The following is a 19,766-nucleotide window of genomic DNA, read 5'->3' as shown; positions in this document are numbered from 1 at the left end:
TGTTCCTTCCAAAATTACTTTAGTGATTAAACTCAAAATTTTAATACCATTGTTTTATTTTTGACAGATGTGCTCTTAAATATGATCTGAATTCAGAAGATCAACTGATAAAAATCAGACGGTCTACTGATAACATATTATGACTTATATTAAAATTTGGTTAAGCGAACAATGAAATCAGTCTGGTGTTGGGGAGGGGGCAAGAGAAGGTGGCAGTCAATAAAACATTAAGCGTCAGAGCACCGCTTCTTTGAATCATATCGGATAGACAACAAAAGCATACAAACCTCCAATTCCTCTCGGTCTCGCTCTTCTTTTCTATCTACCTTACACTTTTCCTTTTCCAGTGCCCACTGCAGTTCCCGTGCCTTCTTTTGTTCATTTGCCAGTGCATCATTTAGCATATCTACTTCAGCTGCCTTGTCGGTTAACTCGACTCTAAAATGGTCAATGGAAGCAGTTATTTTGTGGTTGGTTTTATATTTACGATACATTAGAAACTTTAATAGCTTTTCTATTTAACTTTAACAGTAGAATAGTAAAAAAAAATACTAATTACATGAGCTACTTTGCTGATTTCAGATAACTTCTGATAGTCTTAGGTTTAAAAAATCCATAATGAATTAGCAATTATAAAAACGAGATATATGTACCACATTAACAGCAAGGACACTGGAGATCAAGAACATCAATATCAAATCTAATAGGAATATATAAATATATCACCCTTAACTGAGCAGACAAGGTAAGGAACTTACAGAAACTGGGCCTTAATTCAAAATTCTCTGCAGCCCGACAACTCCCCCCAGAAATCTCGGTTCTATCGACTCCCCAAGGGTCAGTTTTGGGTCCATTGCGCTTTGCAATTTTTATAAACGACCTAGACTCAGGTGCAGGGAGCAGCATTATAAAGTTTGCAGTTGATACGAAACTTGAGAAAATTGTAGATCGTGACGAGCATAGTTATAGGCTTCAGGATGACAGAAATGGGCAGAAGCATGGTAAATGGAATTCAATGTAGAAGTGTGAAGTGATGCACTTTGGGAGGATCACTATGGAAAGACAATATACTATAAATGGCAGGATTTTGAAAAGGGTAGATGAGCAGAGAGATCTTGGTGTCCATATACACAAATCCTTAAAGATGATAGGGCAAGTTGAAAAGGTGGTTAAAAAAGCATATGGGTTACTGGGTTTATAAATAGATAAATAGAATATAAAAGCAAAGAGATTATGGTAGAAATATATAAAATCACTGGTTAGGCCTCAGCTAGAGTATTGTGGTCAAGTCTGGGCACCACATTTCAAGAAAGATGTAAAGACATTAGAAAGGGCACAGAAGAGCTTTACCAGGATGTTACCAGGGATGAGGAACTTCAGTTATGAGGAGAGGTTGGAAAAGTTAGGAATGTTCTCCTTGGAGCAAAGGAGGTTAAGAGATGACCTAATAGAGGTTTTCAAGTTTTTAAAAAATTTGTTCATGGGATCTGGGCATCACTGGCAAGGCCAGCATTTATTGCCTATCCCTAATTGCTATTGAAAAGGTGGTGGTGAGCCACATTCTTGAACCACTGCAGTCCGTGTGGTGAAGGTACTCCCACAGTGCTGTTAGGGAGGGAGTTCCAGGATTTTGACCCAGCGACGATGAAGGAACGGTGATATATTTCCAAGTCAGGATGGTGTGCAACTTGAAGAGGAACTTGCAGGTGATGGTGTTCCCAGGTGCCTGCTGCCCTTGTCCTTCTAGGTGGTAGAGATCACGGGTTTGGGAGGTGCTGCCAATGAAGCCTTGGTGAGTTGCTGCAGGGCATCTTGTAGATGGTACACACTGCAGCCACGGTACGCCGGTGGCACAGGGAGTGATTGTTTAAGGTGGTGGATGGGGTGCCAATCAAGCAGGCTGCTTTGTCCTGGATGGTGTCAAGCTTCTTGAGTGTTCAAATGTGAGAAGTCACACAACACCAGGTTATAGTCCAACAGCTTTATTTGAAATCACAAGCTTTCGGAGCGCTGCTCCTTCGTCAGGTGAAGTGAGTGTTGTTAGAGCTGCACTCATCCAGGCAAGTGGAGAGTATTCCATCACACTCCTAACTTGTGCTTTGTAGATGGTGGAAAGGCTTTGGGGAGTCAGGAGGTGAGACACTCGCCGCAAAATACCGGCGATGATGAGAGTTTTTGATAGAGTAAATAGAGAAAAAAATTCCTGCTGGCGAGTGGGTCAATAACTACAGGTCATAGATTCAAAATCATTGGAAAAAGATCTGGAGGGGAGATGAGGAGAATTGTTTTCACTCAAAGTTGTCGTGATCTGGAACGCTCCACCTGAAAAGGTGGTGGAAGCTGATTCCAGAAATAATTTTAAAAGGGAGTTGGACAGGTACTTGTGGATGACGGGGTTACGGACTAAAAGCGGGGATGTGGGACTAAGCACGACTGGTCTTTCAAAGAGCTAGCACAGGCACGGCGGGCCAAATGGCCACCTTCTGTGCTGTAAGTTTCTATGATTCTGGCCTCTTGCCCTTCCCTGCCTCCCTTCACCCTACTATTGGTAGCTGTGCTTTCAGCTGCCTAGGCCCATCCCTCTGGAAACACAGCAAGGTTGGTGCACTGAGCTACAAGCTCAATTATCAGAACCACACTCCATTGAGAGGCTGTGTGTCAGCAGTGGAGCATCGCAAAATTTATCCTCTAATCTTAAATATATTTGGAACAGAAAACTCATGTTTAAAAGAAATGAGTCTTATCCCCCCATCATTGCAGTATGGATCGCAGGTTGAAGACGCCTACATTGCTTGTAAATTGAAGGAACTTATCATAAATACATTAACAAGCTTTATTGGTGGTCACGGTTAGGCTCTGAGGGGGAGAAAATAAACTTGCGTCAGTTTCTGGCGTGAAATGGGTGGGGCGATCTGAAAGTGCACCCTAAGTTTTGGCCCTCAGGCCCGACTGAAATTGGGCCTCATTTGCACTAAACCGGCAAACTATGGACACCAATATGATGTTTTGATGCAACTCGCCGGTCGGGGCCTAACCAATTCCGGCTGGCACCGATGCTGAACCAGCCCACATGTAGGAACCTGGTGGGGGGATAGTAGGTGGAGCTGAGGGGACAGGCACAAGCTGGCAGCAGCCCGTAATATTTTTATGGAGCCAGGAGGAGCACACCTACTCCTTCTGGCTCCACAAAAATGAAACTATTAAACAGTTTTCTTACCTGTTTTTGAGTAGCCTCCAGCGGTCCCTTTAAGGATCACTGGTTAGGCCGCGCAAGACATGGAACAGGTGTGGCGCAATCGGGATCCTTATTTGCATATTCAAGGAGCCTAATGCCCATTTTAAGAGTGCACCCAGCATACCTAGAAGTCACTGACCCAATTTGGCAATCGCCAGACTTATGGGGAGTACGAGCTCAGGAGATCATGGCCCGAAATTCATCCCCCAGCAATGATTTAATGCCCAACAGACGCAACGATGTTGCATTCCCCCCACCCCCAAATGTTTAGCTAGAGTATTGTAAACAAAGTATTTTCATTGCTATTTGCCAATTCCCAAAGAGTAATCATTAAAAGATCTATAAACAATCATCTTTGCCTACTTCTGCAATGCAGGTATCACGTTGTTTAAACTGTTTTCAAATTTACAATCAACAAAGTATTATTTAAAAACAAAAAAAGCTTTTTGCTGAATGTAGAAATTTCAGGGTTATAGACAGACAATTTGCTTGATTGAGGTAGATCAGGGGTGGGCAATTATTTAGGCTGGAGAGCCACTTAACAAGTTTTGGTGAGCTGTTGAGGGCCACAGCCAATGTTCTGCCTAAGTTGCGTGGCCGCACAATAATTGCGAGATCCCGCGCAGGCCGCTCACCAGTTCCTGCCGCTGGAATAGATAAAGCGCATGCGCAGCTGCGCAGCAAATTTAAAGGGACTGCGCAAGAAAAAAGTTAGAGGGAACATAGCATAAACATAAATTCAGATAGTAGTCAGATACTATCTTAAATACACAAAATGTGGTGTAAAATAGTAAAATCTTGTTATTAAATGAATGAAATGATCGATTGCATGTTGTACTGAAAGTCTACGTGGCTCGTGTCTGCGAGGCCTCCGATGCGAGAGGTGCTCGCTTCTAAGTGTGCTGAGCACGGGAGCCCAAGGCTTCCTCGAACGCGTTACCTGGAGTCCTTGTGCTCCGGGATCCACGCCACTCCACTCCAGTCTCTAAGACGGTGATGAGAACTCCCCTACCGTCATACTCTGGGCCACAGTAACCCTGAGCGAACTCCCCTCGGGGCCCCCCCCCCCGCCCTTGCAAGGCTCAGAATGTGCAGCTCGAGCTCCAGCAGGCCGGATAAAATGAACTGGCAGGCCGTATTTTGCCCACTCAATTACCTTAGCATCTCCAACTCTTTAAAGTGTTTGTGTTGTGCCTTGAGTGTTGTTTCAAGTTCCAATTTTGTTTGAGAAAGCTCGTTTTTCAGCTCTGCCACTAGCATTTTCTCTGAATTCAGTTGGTCTTGGAGTTCAGCACCCTTTTCCTTTAATGTACTCAATTCCATCTGTAACTCGAGAACCTGAGCCTGCTTCTGTTGCAAACTGTTTCCTAGTAGTTCCACTAAAAGTGAAAAAAGATGCATTAGCTCATTGCTACAAATACAGACTTGAGATACGGATACAGATAAGAACATAAGAAATAGGAGCAGGAGTAGGCCATTCAATAAGATCGTGGCTGATCTTCTACCTCAACTCCACCTTCCTCCACTATCCCCATATTCCTCGAGTCACCTGAAATCTGAAATAAAAACAGAAAATGCTGGAAATACTCAGGTCAGGCAGCATTTGTGGAGAGTTAACATTTCAGGTCGATCACCTTTCATCAGAACTGGAAAAAGTTAGAGATATAACCGATTTTAAGCAAGTGCAGGGGCAGGAAAGGAAAGAACAAAAGGGAAGCTGGTCAATGTGAGAACAAGTTCAGCCAGGCGGAGGAGGGTGCTTTGCGAACACCTCCATTCAGTCCATAAGCGTGACTCCGAGCTTCCGGTCACCTGTTACTTAAATTCTCCACTCCCACTTTGACCTCTGTCCTCGGCCTCCTACACTGTTCCAACGAAGCTCAACGTAAGCTCGAGGAACAGCACCTCATCTTTTGATAAGGCACTTTACAGCCTTCTGGACTCAACATGGAGTTCAGCAATTTCAGACCACAACCTCTGCCCCTACTTTTTGACATGGCAGCTGTTGATGATTCTGCCATTCCCATTTACACCTCTTCTAGACCCATCTTTTGTTTCTTTACCTGTCCCATTACCATCTCCCTTTGCTTTGTACAATCATACCTTTTATCATTTAATCTCTCCTGCCTTCCACCCCATCACAGACCGTCCCTTTCATTCTTTCCTCCCCTCCTCCCTTTCCCTGCCTCTGCACATGCTTAAAATCTGTTACAGCTCTAAATGTTCCCAGTTTTGACGAAAGGTCATCGACCTGAAACGTCAATCTGTTTCTCTCTCCACAGATGCTGCCTGACCTGCTGAATATTTCCAGCATTTTCTGTTTTTATATCCTTCCTTGGGTAAGGTGACCAAAACTGTACACAGTACTCCAGGTGTGGTCTCACCATGGCTTAAAATACTTATTCCTTCATTTTAAAGTCATATATTTGATTTTCACTTTAAAAAAATTGACAAAACCTGTATCAATTTGGGAAGAATATAGCTTCTCTACAGTACAAGCTGAGGAGCTGTAAAACGCAAAACTAAGATGCCACAGTGTTAATGGCAAGAGAGTGTAATTACACTGACAAATTTACACATATATATATTGTATATATATACACACATATAGTGTGGCAAGCTTACATAGGTAGTTTGCATAATGTTGACATAGGAATTTATAATGTAATATTTATCAGCAGGATAGTAGAAATCTTAAAATCTAATTTGATTAAGCTCATGTGAAATTGATTGTAGGAAAGAAACTCTATCCAGATGAAATCTTTACTAACTAGGGACTCCCTTAATGATCTAATTTGCTTATTCTCTACAAATTTTGAAATTTGGCTGTTAAATTAAAATCTGTTTGATATATATAATTGAGGCATGTTAAACTTTATATTTTGGCATGTTTGTGGTAACTAATTTTATATTTAACAAAATATACATTGAAAGTACTATTGATGGGCAACCAGTCTTCAATGTAAGTGATATGTGGGACCTGAATTTAAATACTCCACTCAGCACCCAAAAAGAAGTTCTCCAAACAATGTGTCCCGTCAGCAGATACTCAACAGCACTGATTATAGAAATAAAGAAATTTGTAACTCAGACCATTTTGCCCTTCTTGCTAAATGAGTGTTTGAGCCAGCATGTTATTCAGAGAGGTCAATATAAGGGTTTACATACGCAAGCATTCTTCCGGTTGAAGCTGTGTTTCTCTTTCCCCCCCCCCCCCCGCCCCCCCCACCCAATATACTTTGATCCATTATATGATGGCATATCCTCTAGAAATCAAACCACTACCAAAGAGGAAGAGCTCAAATCACAGAAAATCTTAAAGACAAACTCCAATCCTAATATAGGTCATGGCACAAAATCAAGTACAGGTAATTCTTAAACTCTTTACTATGACATAAATACAATCAATAGTATAAATTATGCATCATCAGGAAACTCAAAAACACCTTCATTTCTTTGTACACTGTGTTCTTCCACAATCATGGGCTTCAGGTCACACTGTTGGGCTCTTTGCAGATACGACCAAAGTTCACGTATTTCCATCATCATGCTATTTCTATCTGCAGTCATTAAATGTTCCACATCAGCTCTCCTCTGGGTTTCCTGTAACAGGTAGAAAAGGAACAGATTCGAACATCATCCATGCCTTTGTTACCTCAAGATTCATCTATTGCAATACTCTCATGACTGGCCTCCCACCAAACTTGGCTGAGCTCATCCAAAACTCTGCTGCCCGTATCCTAATTCGCACCAAGTCCCGTTCACCCATCATCCCGTGCTCGCTGACCAACATTGGCTCCCGGTCCGGCAACAGATCGATTAAAAAATTCTCATCCTTGTGTTGAAATAACTCCATGGCCTCGTTCCTCCCTATCTCTGTAACCTCATCCAGCCCAACAACACTCCGATTTCTGCGCTTCTCCAACTGTGGCCTCTTGTGCACTTCCGATTTTCATCGCTCCACCGCTTCCCCCAAGGTGCTCACCAGCTACTGCCACTGGAAAAGATACCGCGCAGCAAATTTAAAAGGGACTGCGCACCAAAACAAATTAGAGGGAACATTGATTGGCGGCCATGCCTTCAACTGCTTAGGCCCTTTGCTCTGGAATTTCCTCCATAAACCTCTCCACATCTCACTCCTCCTTTAAGTCACTCCTTAAAACCTATCCTAATATCTCTGTGTTAAATTTTGCCTGATAACACTCCTGTCAAGCTTCAAAAAACTCCCATTTACACTTTCTTTCTAAAGTCAATTTTCCATCTAGTGCCATATACTTTACCATCAATTCCATGAATCCCCACAGTCATTAACCGCTAATGTGTAACTTACTAGTCACTAAATTATATTTTGTGCACATCAGCTAGGGTATTTCGAAGAGGAGCAGGGGAGTTATCCTGGCCAATATATATCCCTCAATCAACATCACTATAACAGATTATCTGGTCACTATCATATTGCTTTTTGTGGGAGATTGCTGTGCACAAATTGACTGCCACGTTTCCTACATTACAAAAGTGACAACATTTCAAAAGTACTTTATTAGCTCTAAAGCGCTTTGGGACATTCTGACATCATGTAAGGTGCTATATAAATGCAAGTCTTTCTTTGAGAAAAATATACAGGACCACAAGCTAAACTGAAAGCAATAACTAATTTAATGAGAATCTTGCGAATACCGATGTCAGATAGATTAAGCGCTTCAGCAGCTTGAGTCATAATGTCCAGTATTTAAATAGGACACCTAGAAAACCAGCAAAACATATTTCTCAGAAAATTACAATTTGAAGACAAAGTCACATTTTAGTAAGGAGAGATACCTGTTCTTTCATTAAGTTCAATAATGTCATTGCATCCATACTATTCAAGGATGAGGCTTGTGCATGAAGAGCAACCATAAAGACATCACGTTCTTTGTTAAAAACATGCTGAACAGCTTGGAGAAGTTCACGCCGCCAGTCTGTGATGTTTTCAGATGATAAAGCCTGCAAGAGACATTGCTAATATTTTACACATAACCCTACTCTTTCAGGTAGATGCCACTGCTGAAAGCTAGGAATATAGATCTTTCAAAAAATTATATTTAGTCCTGTTAATTACATTTCAGCAAGCATTAAGAGATACTTTGGGATAATGGCCCAGTAATTCCTCTCCCAACGCGTGAGTACGGACGGGGTACTCACGCGTGTGCCCGGAGGAATTGCCGGTTTTCAGCATGCACAGCGCATGCGGGAAAAACCGGCATTTCCTCTCCTCTGACCCAAGGGGTTAAGAGGCTGAACGCGTGCGACTACACAGGCAGCACGTGCGACTTGGATTTCCTTTATTTATTTATTTTTAAAAGAGAGTTGCGCATGTGTAAAGGCCTCCGGTTTTAACGCATTGTAAGTACGTGGTTTTACAGGTAAGTGGTCTATTAATACAATTTTTTTTTAAATTTCCACAGGTTTATTATTTTAAAAGAATTTACAGTAAGGTAAGTTTAGTTTTAGCCCTGATTTTTTATATAATAATTTTTTTCAAATTTTAAAATTATTGTTTAAAATAGTTTTTTTTAGTTATTTATGGTTCATTTAAGTAGTGCAATTTTTTTTAAATTTTCTTTCAAGTTTTAGTAGTGTTTTGGGGCCAGGAGTTTTCATGAGTTTGACAGCTCTCACTATCAAACTCACGAATGAACTTTTGCAACCTCCCATTGGTTGCCCTGTGTTCACGTGATCCCAGCCGGCTCATCGCACTAAGTACGCCGCTGGGTCACGCACGCACAGCGCGGCAGGACCTCAAGCGGGCCAGTGAGAGGAAATGCAATGCGGGCCAGGATTGAAATGTCAGCGCGCTGGGTAAGTGCTCATTGGGGGCTTGCACGCGTGGCAAGCTCCCGATCCTAATTTCAGGGCCATTAGTTTTACCATTATGTCCTTTGGATTAGACATTAAACTGATGCCCCATTTACTTGTTCAGGTGGATGTGAAAGATCCCATGACACTATTCAAAGAGGTACTTTTGAAGAGGAGGAAAGTTCTACTTATATAATGGCCAACATCCCCGGTTTGACCACTACCACTAAAAATTGTTTGTTTGTGGGCGTTGCTTGCCGACATAACAATGGTGACTACACATCAAAAGTAATTAAGTGGATATGAAGCATTTTGTGATGTCTGAAGAGAAGTGATACGATGCGATATAAATACAAGTATTTCTTTCTTATCTAAATTGGGTGATCTCTATTTATCAATGAGTGAAACAATATGAATTTTTTTTTGTATATGTGCAACCCTTTTTTATAAAGCGAGTTTCTCCCCATTCTTAAGTTTCTTTGTGCCACATGTGATCTGGATCAGTGGGTGAGCGAACGACTGCAGACTTCTACCAAAGGGAGGTGGGGTGGCTTTGTTGGCAAAGGATGGGATCAGTGCAGTGGTGAGAAGTGATATTGGCTCAGAAGATCAAGATGTAGAATCGGTTTGGGTGGATATAAAAAAATAAAGGGAAAAAGTCTCTGGTGGGCGTAGTCTACAGGCCCCCGAACAGTAGCAATACTGTTGGACAGAGTATAATTCAACAAATAATGGAGACCTGTAAAAAAGGTACGGTAATAATCATGGGTGATTTTAATCTTCATATTGATTGGACAAATCAAATTGGCCACGGTAGCCTTGCGGAGTTCATAGAGTGCATCCGGGATGGTTTCCTAGAACAGTATGTAATGGAACCAACCAGGGAGCAGGCTATCTTGGATCTGGTACTATGTAATGAGACAGAATTAATAAATGATCTCATAGTAAAGGATCCTCTAGGAAAGAGTGATCATAGCATGGTTGAATTTCAAATTCAGTTGGAGGGTGAGAAAGTTGTATCTCAAACCAGTGTCCTGATCTTAAACAAAAGCAATTACAGTGGCATGAGTGCAGAACGGGCTAAAGTGGACTGGAAAAATAAATTAAAGGGTAAGACAGTTGAAATGCAGTGGCGGACATTTAAGGAGATATTTCATTACTCTCAACAAAAATATATTCCAGTGAGAAAGAAAGATTTTCAGAGAAGGGAGCACCATCCGTGGCTAACTAAGGAAGTAAAGGATGGTATCAAATTGAAAACAAAGGCATACAATGTTGCCAAGATTGGTGGGAGACCAGAGGATTGGGAAATTTTTAAAAACCAGCAAAGGATGACTAAAAAAGAGAGAAGATGAATTATAAGAGTAAACTGGCAAGAAACATTAAAGCAGATAGTAAGAGCTTCTACAGGTATATAAAAAGGAAGGGGGTAGCTAAAGTAAACATTAGTCCCTTACAGGATGAGACTGGGGAATTAATAATGGGGAACAGGGAAGTGGCAGAGACACTGAACAAATATTTTGTATCTGTCTTCACGGTAGAAGACACTAACAACATCCCAATAATAGATAATCAAGGGGCAACAGGGAGGGGGGAACTAAAGATAATCACTATCACTAAGGAAATAGTACTTGGTAAAATAATGGGACTAAAAGATGACAAGTCCCCTGGACCAGATGGCCTGCATCCCAGGGTCTTAAAAGAAGTGGCTGCAGAGATAGTGGATGCATTGGTTACAAATATACCAAAATTCCTTGGACTCTGGAGAGGTCCCAGCAGATTGGAAAACCGCAAATGTAACACCCCTATTTAAGAAAAGAGGGAGACAGGAAGCAGGAAACTATAGACCAGTTAGCCTAACATCTGTCGCTGGGAAAATGCTGGAGTCCTTCATTAAGGAAGCAGTAGCAAGGCATTTGGAAAATCATAATGCAGTCAAGCAGAGTCAGCATGGTTTTATGGAAGTTTAACAAACTTGCTGGAGTTCTTTGAGGGGGTAATGAACAGGGTGGACAAAGGTGAACCAGTGGATGTAGTGTATTTAGATTTCCAGAATGCATTCGATAAGGTGCCACATAAAAGGTTACTGCATAAGATAAGAGCTCACGGAATTGGGGGTAATAGTTAGCCAGTTCTCTATTCATGCTAATATAACAGAAAGCAGAGAGTCGGGATAAATGGATCATTTTCCGGTTGGCAAACGGTAACTAGTGGGGTGCCACAGCCTCAACTATTTACAATCTACATTAATGACTTGGATGAAGGGACCGAGTGTAACGTAGCCAAGTTTGCGGATGATACAAAGATGGGTGGGAAAGCAAGTTGTGCAGAGGACTAAAAGAACTTGCAAAGGGATATAGACAGGCTGTTAGTGGGCAACCATTTGGCAGATGGAGTATAATGTGGGAAAGTGCGAGGTTATACACTTTGGCAGGAAAAATAAAAAAGCAAATTATTTTTTAAATGGAGAGAGACTACAAAATGCTACAGTTCAGAGGGACTTGGGGGTCCTTGTGCATGAAACACAAAAAGTTAGCATGCGGGTACAGCAAGTAATCAAAAAGGCAAATGGAATGTTGGTCTTTATTCAAAGGGGTTGGAGTATAAAAGCAGGGAAGTCCTGCTACAACTGTACAGGGTATTGGCGAGACCACACCTGGAGTACTGCGTACAGTTTTGGTCTCCTTATTTAAGGAAGGATATACTTGCATTGGAGGCAGTTCAGAGACGATTCACTAGGTTAATTCCAGAGATGAGGGGGTTGACTTATGGGGAAAGGTTGAGCAGGCTGGGCCCTATACTCATTGGAATTTAGAAGAATGAAAGGTGATCTTATTGAAACATATGATACTGAGGGGCACGACAAGGTAGATGCAGAGAGGATGTTTCCTCTCGTGGGGAAATCTAGAACGCGGGGGCACAGTTTTAGAATAAAGGGTTGCTCTTTTAGAGCTGAGATGAGGAGGAATTTCTTCTCAGAGGGTCGTAAATCTGTGGAATTCTCTGCCCCAGAGAGCTGTGGAGGCTGGGTCATTAAATACATTTAAGGTGTAGACAAATTTTTGGAAGATAAGGGAGTGAAGGGTTATGGAGAGCGGGTGGGGAAGTGGCTTTGAGCCCAAGATCAGCCATGATCTTATTGAATGGCGGAGCAGGCTCAAGGGGCCAAGTGGCCTATTCCTGCTCCTATTTCTTAAGTTCTTAAAGCCACATTCAACCAGCTTCCAAGATGTGCATCAAGACTGGTGATAACTCCCTCCAATTTTTCTTGATTTTTAAAAAAAAAATTATTCATTGATCGGATGTGGGCGTCGCTGGCTAGGCCTGCATTTAGTGCCCATCCCTAATTGCCCTTGAGAAGATGGTGGTGAGCCGCCTTCTTGACCGCTGCAGTCCATATGGTGTAGGTACACCCACAATGCTGTTAGGAAGGGAGTTCCAGGATTTTGGCCCAGCGACAGTGAAGGAACGGCGATACAGGTCCAAGCCAGGATGGTGTGTGGCTTGGAGGGGAACTTGCAGGTGGTGATGTTCCCATGCGTCTGCTGCCCTTGTCCTTCTAAGTGGTAGAGGTCGCGGGTTTGGAAGGTGCTGTTGAAGGAGCTTTGGCGAGTTGCTGCAGTGCATCTTGTAGATGGTACACACTGCAGCCACAGTGCGCCGGTAGTGGAGGGAGTGAATGTGAAGGTGGTGGATGGAGTGCCAATCAAGCAGGCTGCTTTATCCTGAATGGTGTCGAGCTTCTTGAGTGTTGTTGGAGCTGCACTCATCCAGGCAAGTGGAGAGTATTCCATCACACTCCTGACTTGTGCCTTGTAGATGGTGGAAAGGCTTTGGGGAGTCAGGAGGTGAGACACTCGCCGCAGAATTCCCAGCCTCTGGCCTGCTCTTGTAGCCACAGTATTTATATGGCTGGTCCAGTTCAGTTTCTGATCAATGGTAACCCCCAGGATGTGACTGAGATTGGAAGCTTAGTGAATCCTTAGGGTTCAAGTTCATGTTCCGCCAGTCTCTGATGATGTATGCTAGTGTTCAAACTTGGTGGTACATCATGCTGCCAGAATAAAGGTATTTGGAGATTTGCCTGAAGGCAAAAGTTTTTGTAAATTTAATGCGAGGCTTGGGCTCTGAAATAATACTGTGGGATACTCGCAGATGAATGCTCGACACTTTGGGTGAAATTCCTCTATTACTTTAGTGGAGATGGTAACCTTTTTAAGACTGCTACAGGTGAGGAAGCATTAGTTCCATTTTAGCTTATCCATTCAGAAAGGACATATAGTTCCCAAATCACTAAGAGAGCAAGGAGAGATTTTTAATATGGAGGATTGTTGAGTATGCATTCAATAAATGTTAACTTATGGGCTGGCATCCGGAAAATAACCATGAAAGGTTTGTCGCAAAAACCCAACTGATTCATGAATGTCCTTCAGAGAAGAGAACCTGTGACTCCAGTCCCGCACTATATGGTTGAATCTTAATATCTTCAGGATGGAAAATTGTGATTAGGACTATTTGCTTGCCTGCAGTGTAAACGCCGACACAGACTGGTTGGGCTAAATGGACGGTTTCTGTAACTTTTAGATATTTTTAGGGAGGAGCAATAAATTCTGCTTTGCCATTGCTGCCCACATTTTGAAAACAAATTAAAAAATAAAATACCATTAAAGACAATACTCAAATATCATTTTCTTACCTTTGCTTCCCCAGTGCCCTGAACTTTGGAAAGCACATCTTTAAGTGACTGCACAATATCCAAAAGTCCCTGTTTTTCCTGAAGCCAAATGTCTGGGTAATTTTCTAGAGGTTGCTGTTGTCCTTCCAAGTAGGGAGATTCTGAAAGGGTCAACACCTGCATACCCTCTTGATGTACCTCATGAAGTAAAGACTGTATAAAGTGAAAAACAGGTTGATTAAAAATTTAGGCAGTTACCTTATACTGCTTTGTTGCTGCTGTAGAATCCTCCAATAAGCTATCTATAACAAATGGCTGTAATCTTTACTAAAAAAGGACCAATCATCCTTCAGCAACTTAAAAAAAAATATGATTTTGTATGAACTTTTATGCTCAAAGTGAAGGATGTTAGTAGGGAATGGAACACTTTCCTTCAACATCCACTATCACCATCAAGTACACCAAATTAGATACAGAGTAAACCTACCTCTACTCTACCCCAACAATGTGCCTGAGCCCACCCTTAGAAGAATAACACCTACTGCAGCAATGTGGCTTCTGTGAGTGACTGAGAATATTGTGTCCTTACCTTTATTTTGTCAGGAAGGTTCTCTGTACCCTGCCTAAGTGTTGCATGATCTGTACGAGACACATTGCTCACTCTCCTGGTTCCTTCAGGCATGGTTCTGTATTGCTGTCCTACAGTAATAATATCAAATGTTCCTGGACTCCCATCAGAGCTGCCATCTGGAAGCAGGAAGAAATGCACACATTCAGTTGAATTAACTTATTTGAGTGAATAACATTGTTCAAGATACCATCTACCTCCATGACTGGACAATGTATTTCATAAAGTTTGTGTATTTTGACTCACAATTCAATTACTTAAAAAAAAATGTAGTTAACAGCACTAAATTACTATGTAATCCCCAACCTACAACTCAGCATCCTGTTCAAGCAGAAAATCATTTCTTGTCCACCTAACCCTGTTCTTGCTCATCCCCTGTATCCTAACCCCTTCCCTTCTTAAAACCCTCTCCCTTGCCCCTTCCACCCTCATCTCCAAGTGAAAGGAGCTCATGGACATTTTTAATTACTAAAATTGAGACCATCCGTTCAGCTGCCTCTGCTACATCCCCTCCCTCCATCTTGCCCACTAAGCTAAACTTCCAAGTCCCCCCTGCCCTAGCCCTGAACCCACAGCATTCTGCAGTTTATCTCCTATCATGCCCTCTCATAGCTCTTGTCCAGAAACTCAACTCCTGCTGTCTTGACCCCATTCCCACTAAACTGCTGACCACCAAACTGCCCCATGCGAGCTGACATTCTAAATGGTTCCCTCTTTTCAGCTACTGTCCCTTTCACTTTCAAAAGTGCTTTCATCAACATCTTCCTCAAGAAACCCACAATTGACCCCTCTGTCCTGGAAAACTATCAACCTCCCTTTCCTCAACAATAACAACTTGTATTTATATAGCGCCTTTAACACAGTAAAACATCCCAAGGCGCTGCACAGGAGTATTTTAAGACAAAAAATTTGAAACCGATCCACATAAGGGTAAATTAGGGCAGGTTTTAAGGAGTGTCTTAAAGGAGGAAAGAGAGGTAGTGAGGCGGATAGGTTTAGGCAGGGAATTCCAGAGCTTAGGGCCTAGGCAACAGAAGGCACGGCCATCAATGGTTGAATGATTATAATCAGGGGTGCTCAAGAGGGCAGATTTAGAGTGGTGCAGATATCTCAGGGGGATCGTGGGGCTGAAGGAGGTTACAGAGATAGGGAGGGGCGAGGCCATGGAGGGATTTGAAAACAAGGATGAGAATTTTGAAATCGAGGTGTTGCTTAACCGGGAGCCAATGTAGGTCAGCGAGAAATGGGGTGATGGGTGAATGGGACTTGGTGCGAGTTAGGACACGGGCAGCCCAGTTTTGGATGACCTCAAGTTTACGTAGGGTGGAATGTGGGAGGCCAGCCAAAAGTGCGCTGGAAATAGTCAAGTCTAGAGGTAACAAAGGCATGGATGAGGGTTTCAGCAGCGGATGAGCTGAGGCAAGGGCGGAGACAGGCGACGTTACGGAGGTGGAAGTTGGCGGTCTTTGTTATGCTGCGGATATGTGGTTGGAAGCTCATTTCAGGGTCAAATATGACACCAAGGTTGCGAACGGTGTGGTTCAGCCTCAGGCAGATGTTAGGGAGAGGGATGGAGTCGGTGGCTAGGGAACGGAGTTTGTGGTGGGGGCCGAAAACAATGGCTTCAGTCCTCCCAATATTTAATTGGAGAAAATTTTTGCTCATCCAGAAATGCATGCCAGACAAGCAGTCTGACAATTTAGACATCGTGGAGGGATCGAAAGAAGAGGTAGTGAGGTAGAGCTGGGTGTCATCAGCGTACATGTGGAAACTGACGCTGTGTTTTCGGATGATGTCACCAAGGGGCAACATGTAGATGAGAAATAGGAGGGGGCCAAGGATAGATCCTCGGGGGACACCAGAGGTAACATTTGACTATCTCCAATCAGGTTTTCGACCTTACCACTGCACTGAAACGACCCTAACCAAAGTCATAAATGACACCCTCTATGACCATGATCATGGTGCATTATCCCTCCTCATTGTCTTTGACCTCTCTGCAACCTTTGACACATATCAACCACATCATCCTTCTCCAACGCCTTCCCTCCATCATCCAACTCAGTTGCACTTGCTTGGTTCCATTCTTACCTATACGATCATAGCCACAGCATCCCCAGCAATGGCTTCTCTTCCCGCTCCCGCACCGTTACTTTGGTGATTCACAAGGATCTGCCATTGGCCCCCTCCTCTTTCTCATCTACATGACCCTTTTTGGTAACATCACCTGCATATGTAGGGTGAGCTTCCACATGCACACCGATAACACCCAGTTTTACTTCTCCATCACTTGGCTTGAACTCTCCACTGCAGTCTTGGATGAGCTGCAATTTCCTCCAGTTAAACGTTGGGAAGACTGAACCAGATTTTTGGCAACTTAATATCCTGTTCAACCCTGTTCCAACTCCAATTCTTTCCATCACAAACACAGTCTACATCTACCTCTGTAACATCGCCCACTTCCATCCCGCCTCAACCGATCTGCCACTGAAACCCTCATCCGTGCTGTGGTCACTTTCAGACTTGACTTTTCCAATGCTCTCCTGGCCGGCCTCCCATTCTCATATATTCTGACCTTTTGTGCACCCACCTCCATCGCCCCATTGGCAGCCATGCCTTCAGCCGTCTAGGCCCCACACTCGAGTTGCATCCCTAAACCCCTCGGATTCTGCTCCTCACTCTCCACCGTTAAGGTTCTCCTTAAAACCTACCTCTTTGACCAAGTTTTTGGTCACCACTCCGGATACCTCCTTTTCTGTCTCAGCTTGCATTTTTGTATATTTGTGTCTCTGTGAAGTGCCTTGTGACGTTTCTCTACATTAAAGGCACTGTATAAACTCAAGTTGTTGTTCCTACATCATGTGAATGCAATGCTTGTAGAGTCTTAGAAAATCTACCCTAAAAACTGTACTGGTTTAGGCAAGCTGTACAGAGGTTTTGGTGCCAAGTATTAATTGAAGGCAATAAGCCCACTCTGGGGAGGGTTGATCTTGTTATACTCATTTTCTACAGCCAAAAGTGAGAAGATACTTTCATCCCATCAATATAGGCTAAATTTGAACCCAAGTCTCTAGGTACGCTAACTCACATCATTTATTCTCACAGGTTGCACTCTTAATACAATTAGTTAAAAAAATAATTTCTCCAAATCCCAACTGGGGAACTCAAGCAACCATAGGAGGTTCAATTTCAAATTTAATTGAATGTGTTCTTGAGGTTGCCTCCAAATGGAATTATGGTTGGGACTTAATTGGATAGCAGCAACCTCCCTGATCAGGCACAGGCCACCTCCCACCCTTCAAACAGCTGGATCACTCTCTGTCCCAGAGAAATCCTACTACTGCAAGAATTTTAAAAAGAATACTAACTAATAATGGGAGAATGAGAGAAACCAGGAAATTATAGACCTTCTGATCCAATGTCTGTTGTGGGGAAGTTATTTAAATCTGCTATTAGGGGCAGAGTGACTGAGCAGTTGGACAAACATGAACTGATCTGAGAGAGCCAGCATGGATTTGTAAACAAGTAAGTCATATCTAACTAACCTAGTTGAATTTTTTGAGGAGGTTACTAACATGGTAGATAAGGAAGTGTCTTTGGATGTTATTTAGATGAACTTCCAGAAAGCATTTGATAAAGATCCACACACGAGATTGTTAAGCAAAAATGAAAGCATGGAATTGGATGCAACACAAGTAGGGAACTGGTTGGGAGGTAGGAGACAGAGACAGGGATAATGGGTATGCACTCCAATTGGCAGGATGTAACTAGTGGTGTCCCCCAGGGATCTGTACCAGGGCTTCAGCTTTTCAATAACTTAGATAAAGGACTAGAGTGCTGTATATCCAAGTTTGCTGATGACACTAAGTTAGGTGGCACAACAAGTAGTGTAAATGGGAGCAGAAAGTTGCAAAGGGACATTGATAGATTAAGTGAGTGGATAAAACTTTGGCAAATGGAGTTCAATGTGGGGAAGTGCGAGGTCATCCACTTTGGCCACAAGAAAGATAGAGGAGTATTTTCTAAATAGTAAGCCAGGATTGGGGGTAATATATTAGTATGAATTGAGGATTGGTTAACAGACAGAAAACAGAGTAGGAATAAATGGGTCATTTTTGGAGTGGCAGGGTGTAACTAGTGGAGTGCTGCAAGGATCAGTGCTTGGGCCTCAGCTATTTACAATCTATATCAATGACTTAGATAAGGGGACCGAATGCAATATATCCAAGTTTGCTGACAATACAAAGCTAGGTGTGAAAGTAAGCTGTGAGGAGGACACAAAGAGGCTGCAAAGTGATATAGACCAGTTAAGTGAAATTATCCACTTTTGTAGGAAGAATGGAAAAGCAGAATATTTTTTTAAAAGGTGAAAGACTAGTAAATGTTGGCATTCAGAGGGATTTGGGTGTCCGTGTACACGAATCACAAAGTTAGTTTGTAGGTACAGCAAGCAATTAGGAAGGCTAATGGTACGTTAGCCTTTATTACAAGGTGGTTGCAGTATAAGAGTAAAGAAGTCTTGCTGCAATTATATAGGGCTTTGGCGAGACCACACTTCTTAAAAATTCGTTCATGGGATGTGGGCATCGCTGGCAAGGCCTGGAGTACGGTGTACAGTTTTGGTCTCCTTATCTAAGGAAGGATATACTTGCCTTAGATGTGGTGCAGTGAAAATTCCACTAGATTGATTCCTGGGATGAGAGGGCTGTCCTATGTGGAGAGATTAAGTAGAATGGGCCTATATTCTCTGGAGTTTAGATGAGAGGTGATCTCATTGAAATGTATAAAATTCTTAGAGAGCTTGACAGGGTAGATGCTGAGAGGCTGTTTCCTCTGGCTGGAGAGTCTAGAACGGGGGGGGGGGGGTGGGGGCATAGTCTCAGGATAAGGAGTCGGCCATTTAGAACTGAGATGATGAGAAATTTCTTCACTCAGAAGGTGGTGAATCTTTGGAATTCTCTACCCCAGAGGGCTGTGGATGCTCAGTCGATGAATATATTCAAGACCGAGATCGATAGATTTTTGAGCAGTAAGGGAATCAAGAGGTATGGGGATAGGGCAGGAAAGTGGAGTTGATGTAGAATTCATGCATTATCTTATTGAATGGCGTAGCAGGCTTGATGGGCCGTATGGCCCACTCCTCCTCCTATTTCTTAGGTTCTCATGTTAATTGTGGAGGAGCAGAGAGATTTAGGGGTCAATGTACAGAAATCACTAAAAAACTAGCAGAAAGGTACAAAAAAAATTAAAATGGCTAATGGAATGTTAGCCTTTATCTCAAGGGCTGCAGTACAAAAGGGTGGAAGTTATGCTAGAGTTGTATAAAGCTCTGGTTAGTGTTGAGTCTGTATGTCCCAGTTAGGTTTAGGATCAATCACTGGACACAGAGAACA

The 19,766-nt window shown here is 42.7% G+C and overlaps 1 protein-coding gene across 5 annotated transcripts in view; it reads right to left on the bottom strand.

The window, feature by feature from the left end:
• akap9 (A kinase (PRKA) anchor protein 9) overlaps positions 1–19,766 on the bottom strand; it is a 316,455-nt gene that overhangs the window by 55,310 nt on the left and 241,379 nt on the right. For all 5 annotated transcript variants that reach the window (XM_085987959.1, XM_085987955.1, XM_085987956.1 and 2 more), the window contains 6 exons: positions 14,335–14,492; positions 13,767–13,958; positions 8,054–8,218; positions 6,682–6,838; positions 4,392–4,614; positions 288–438 (listed from right to left, as the gene is read on the bottom strand). In XM_085987959.1, coding sequence (XP_085844085.1) covers positions 288–438; positions 4,392–4,614; positions 6,682–6,838; positions 8,054–8,218; positions 13,767–13,958; positions 14,335–14,492 — 1,046 coding nt within the window. The remainder of the gene's footprint in view (positions 1–287; positions 439–4,391; positions 4,615–6,681; positions 6,839–8,053; positions 8,219–13,766; positions 13,959–14,334; positions 14,493–19,766) is intronic.

Source organism: Somniosus microcephalus, chromosome 5, assembly GCF_052327205.1.
Source record: "Somniosus microcephalus isolate GS21.2 chromosome 5, FLI_Smic_1.0, whole genome shotgun sequence".
NCBI lineage: Eukaryota > Metazoa > Chordata > Chondrichthyes > Squaliformes > Somniosidae > Somniosus > Somniosus microcephalus.
This window is presented reverse-complemented; position numbering and strand designations above follow the sequence as displayed.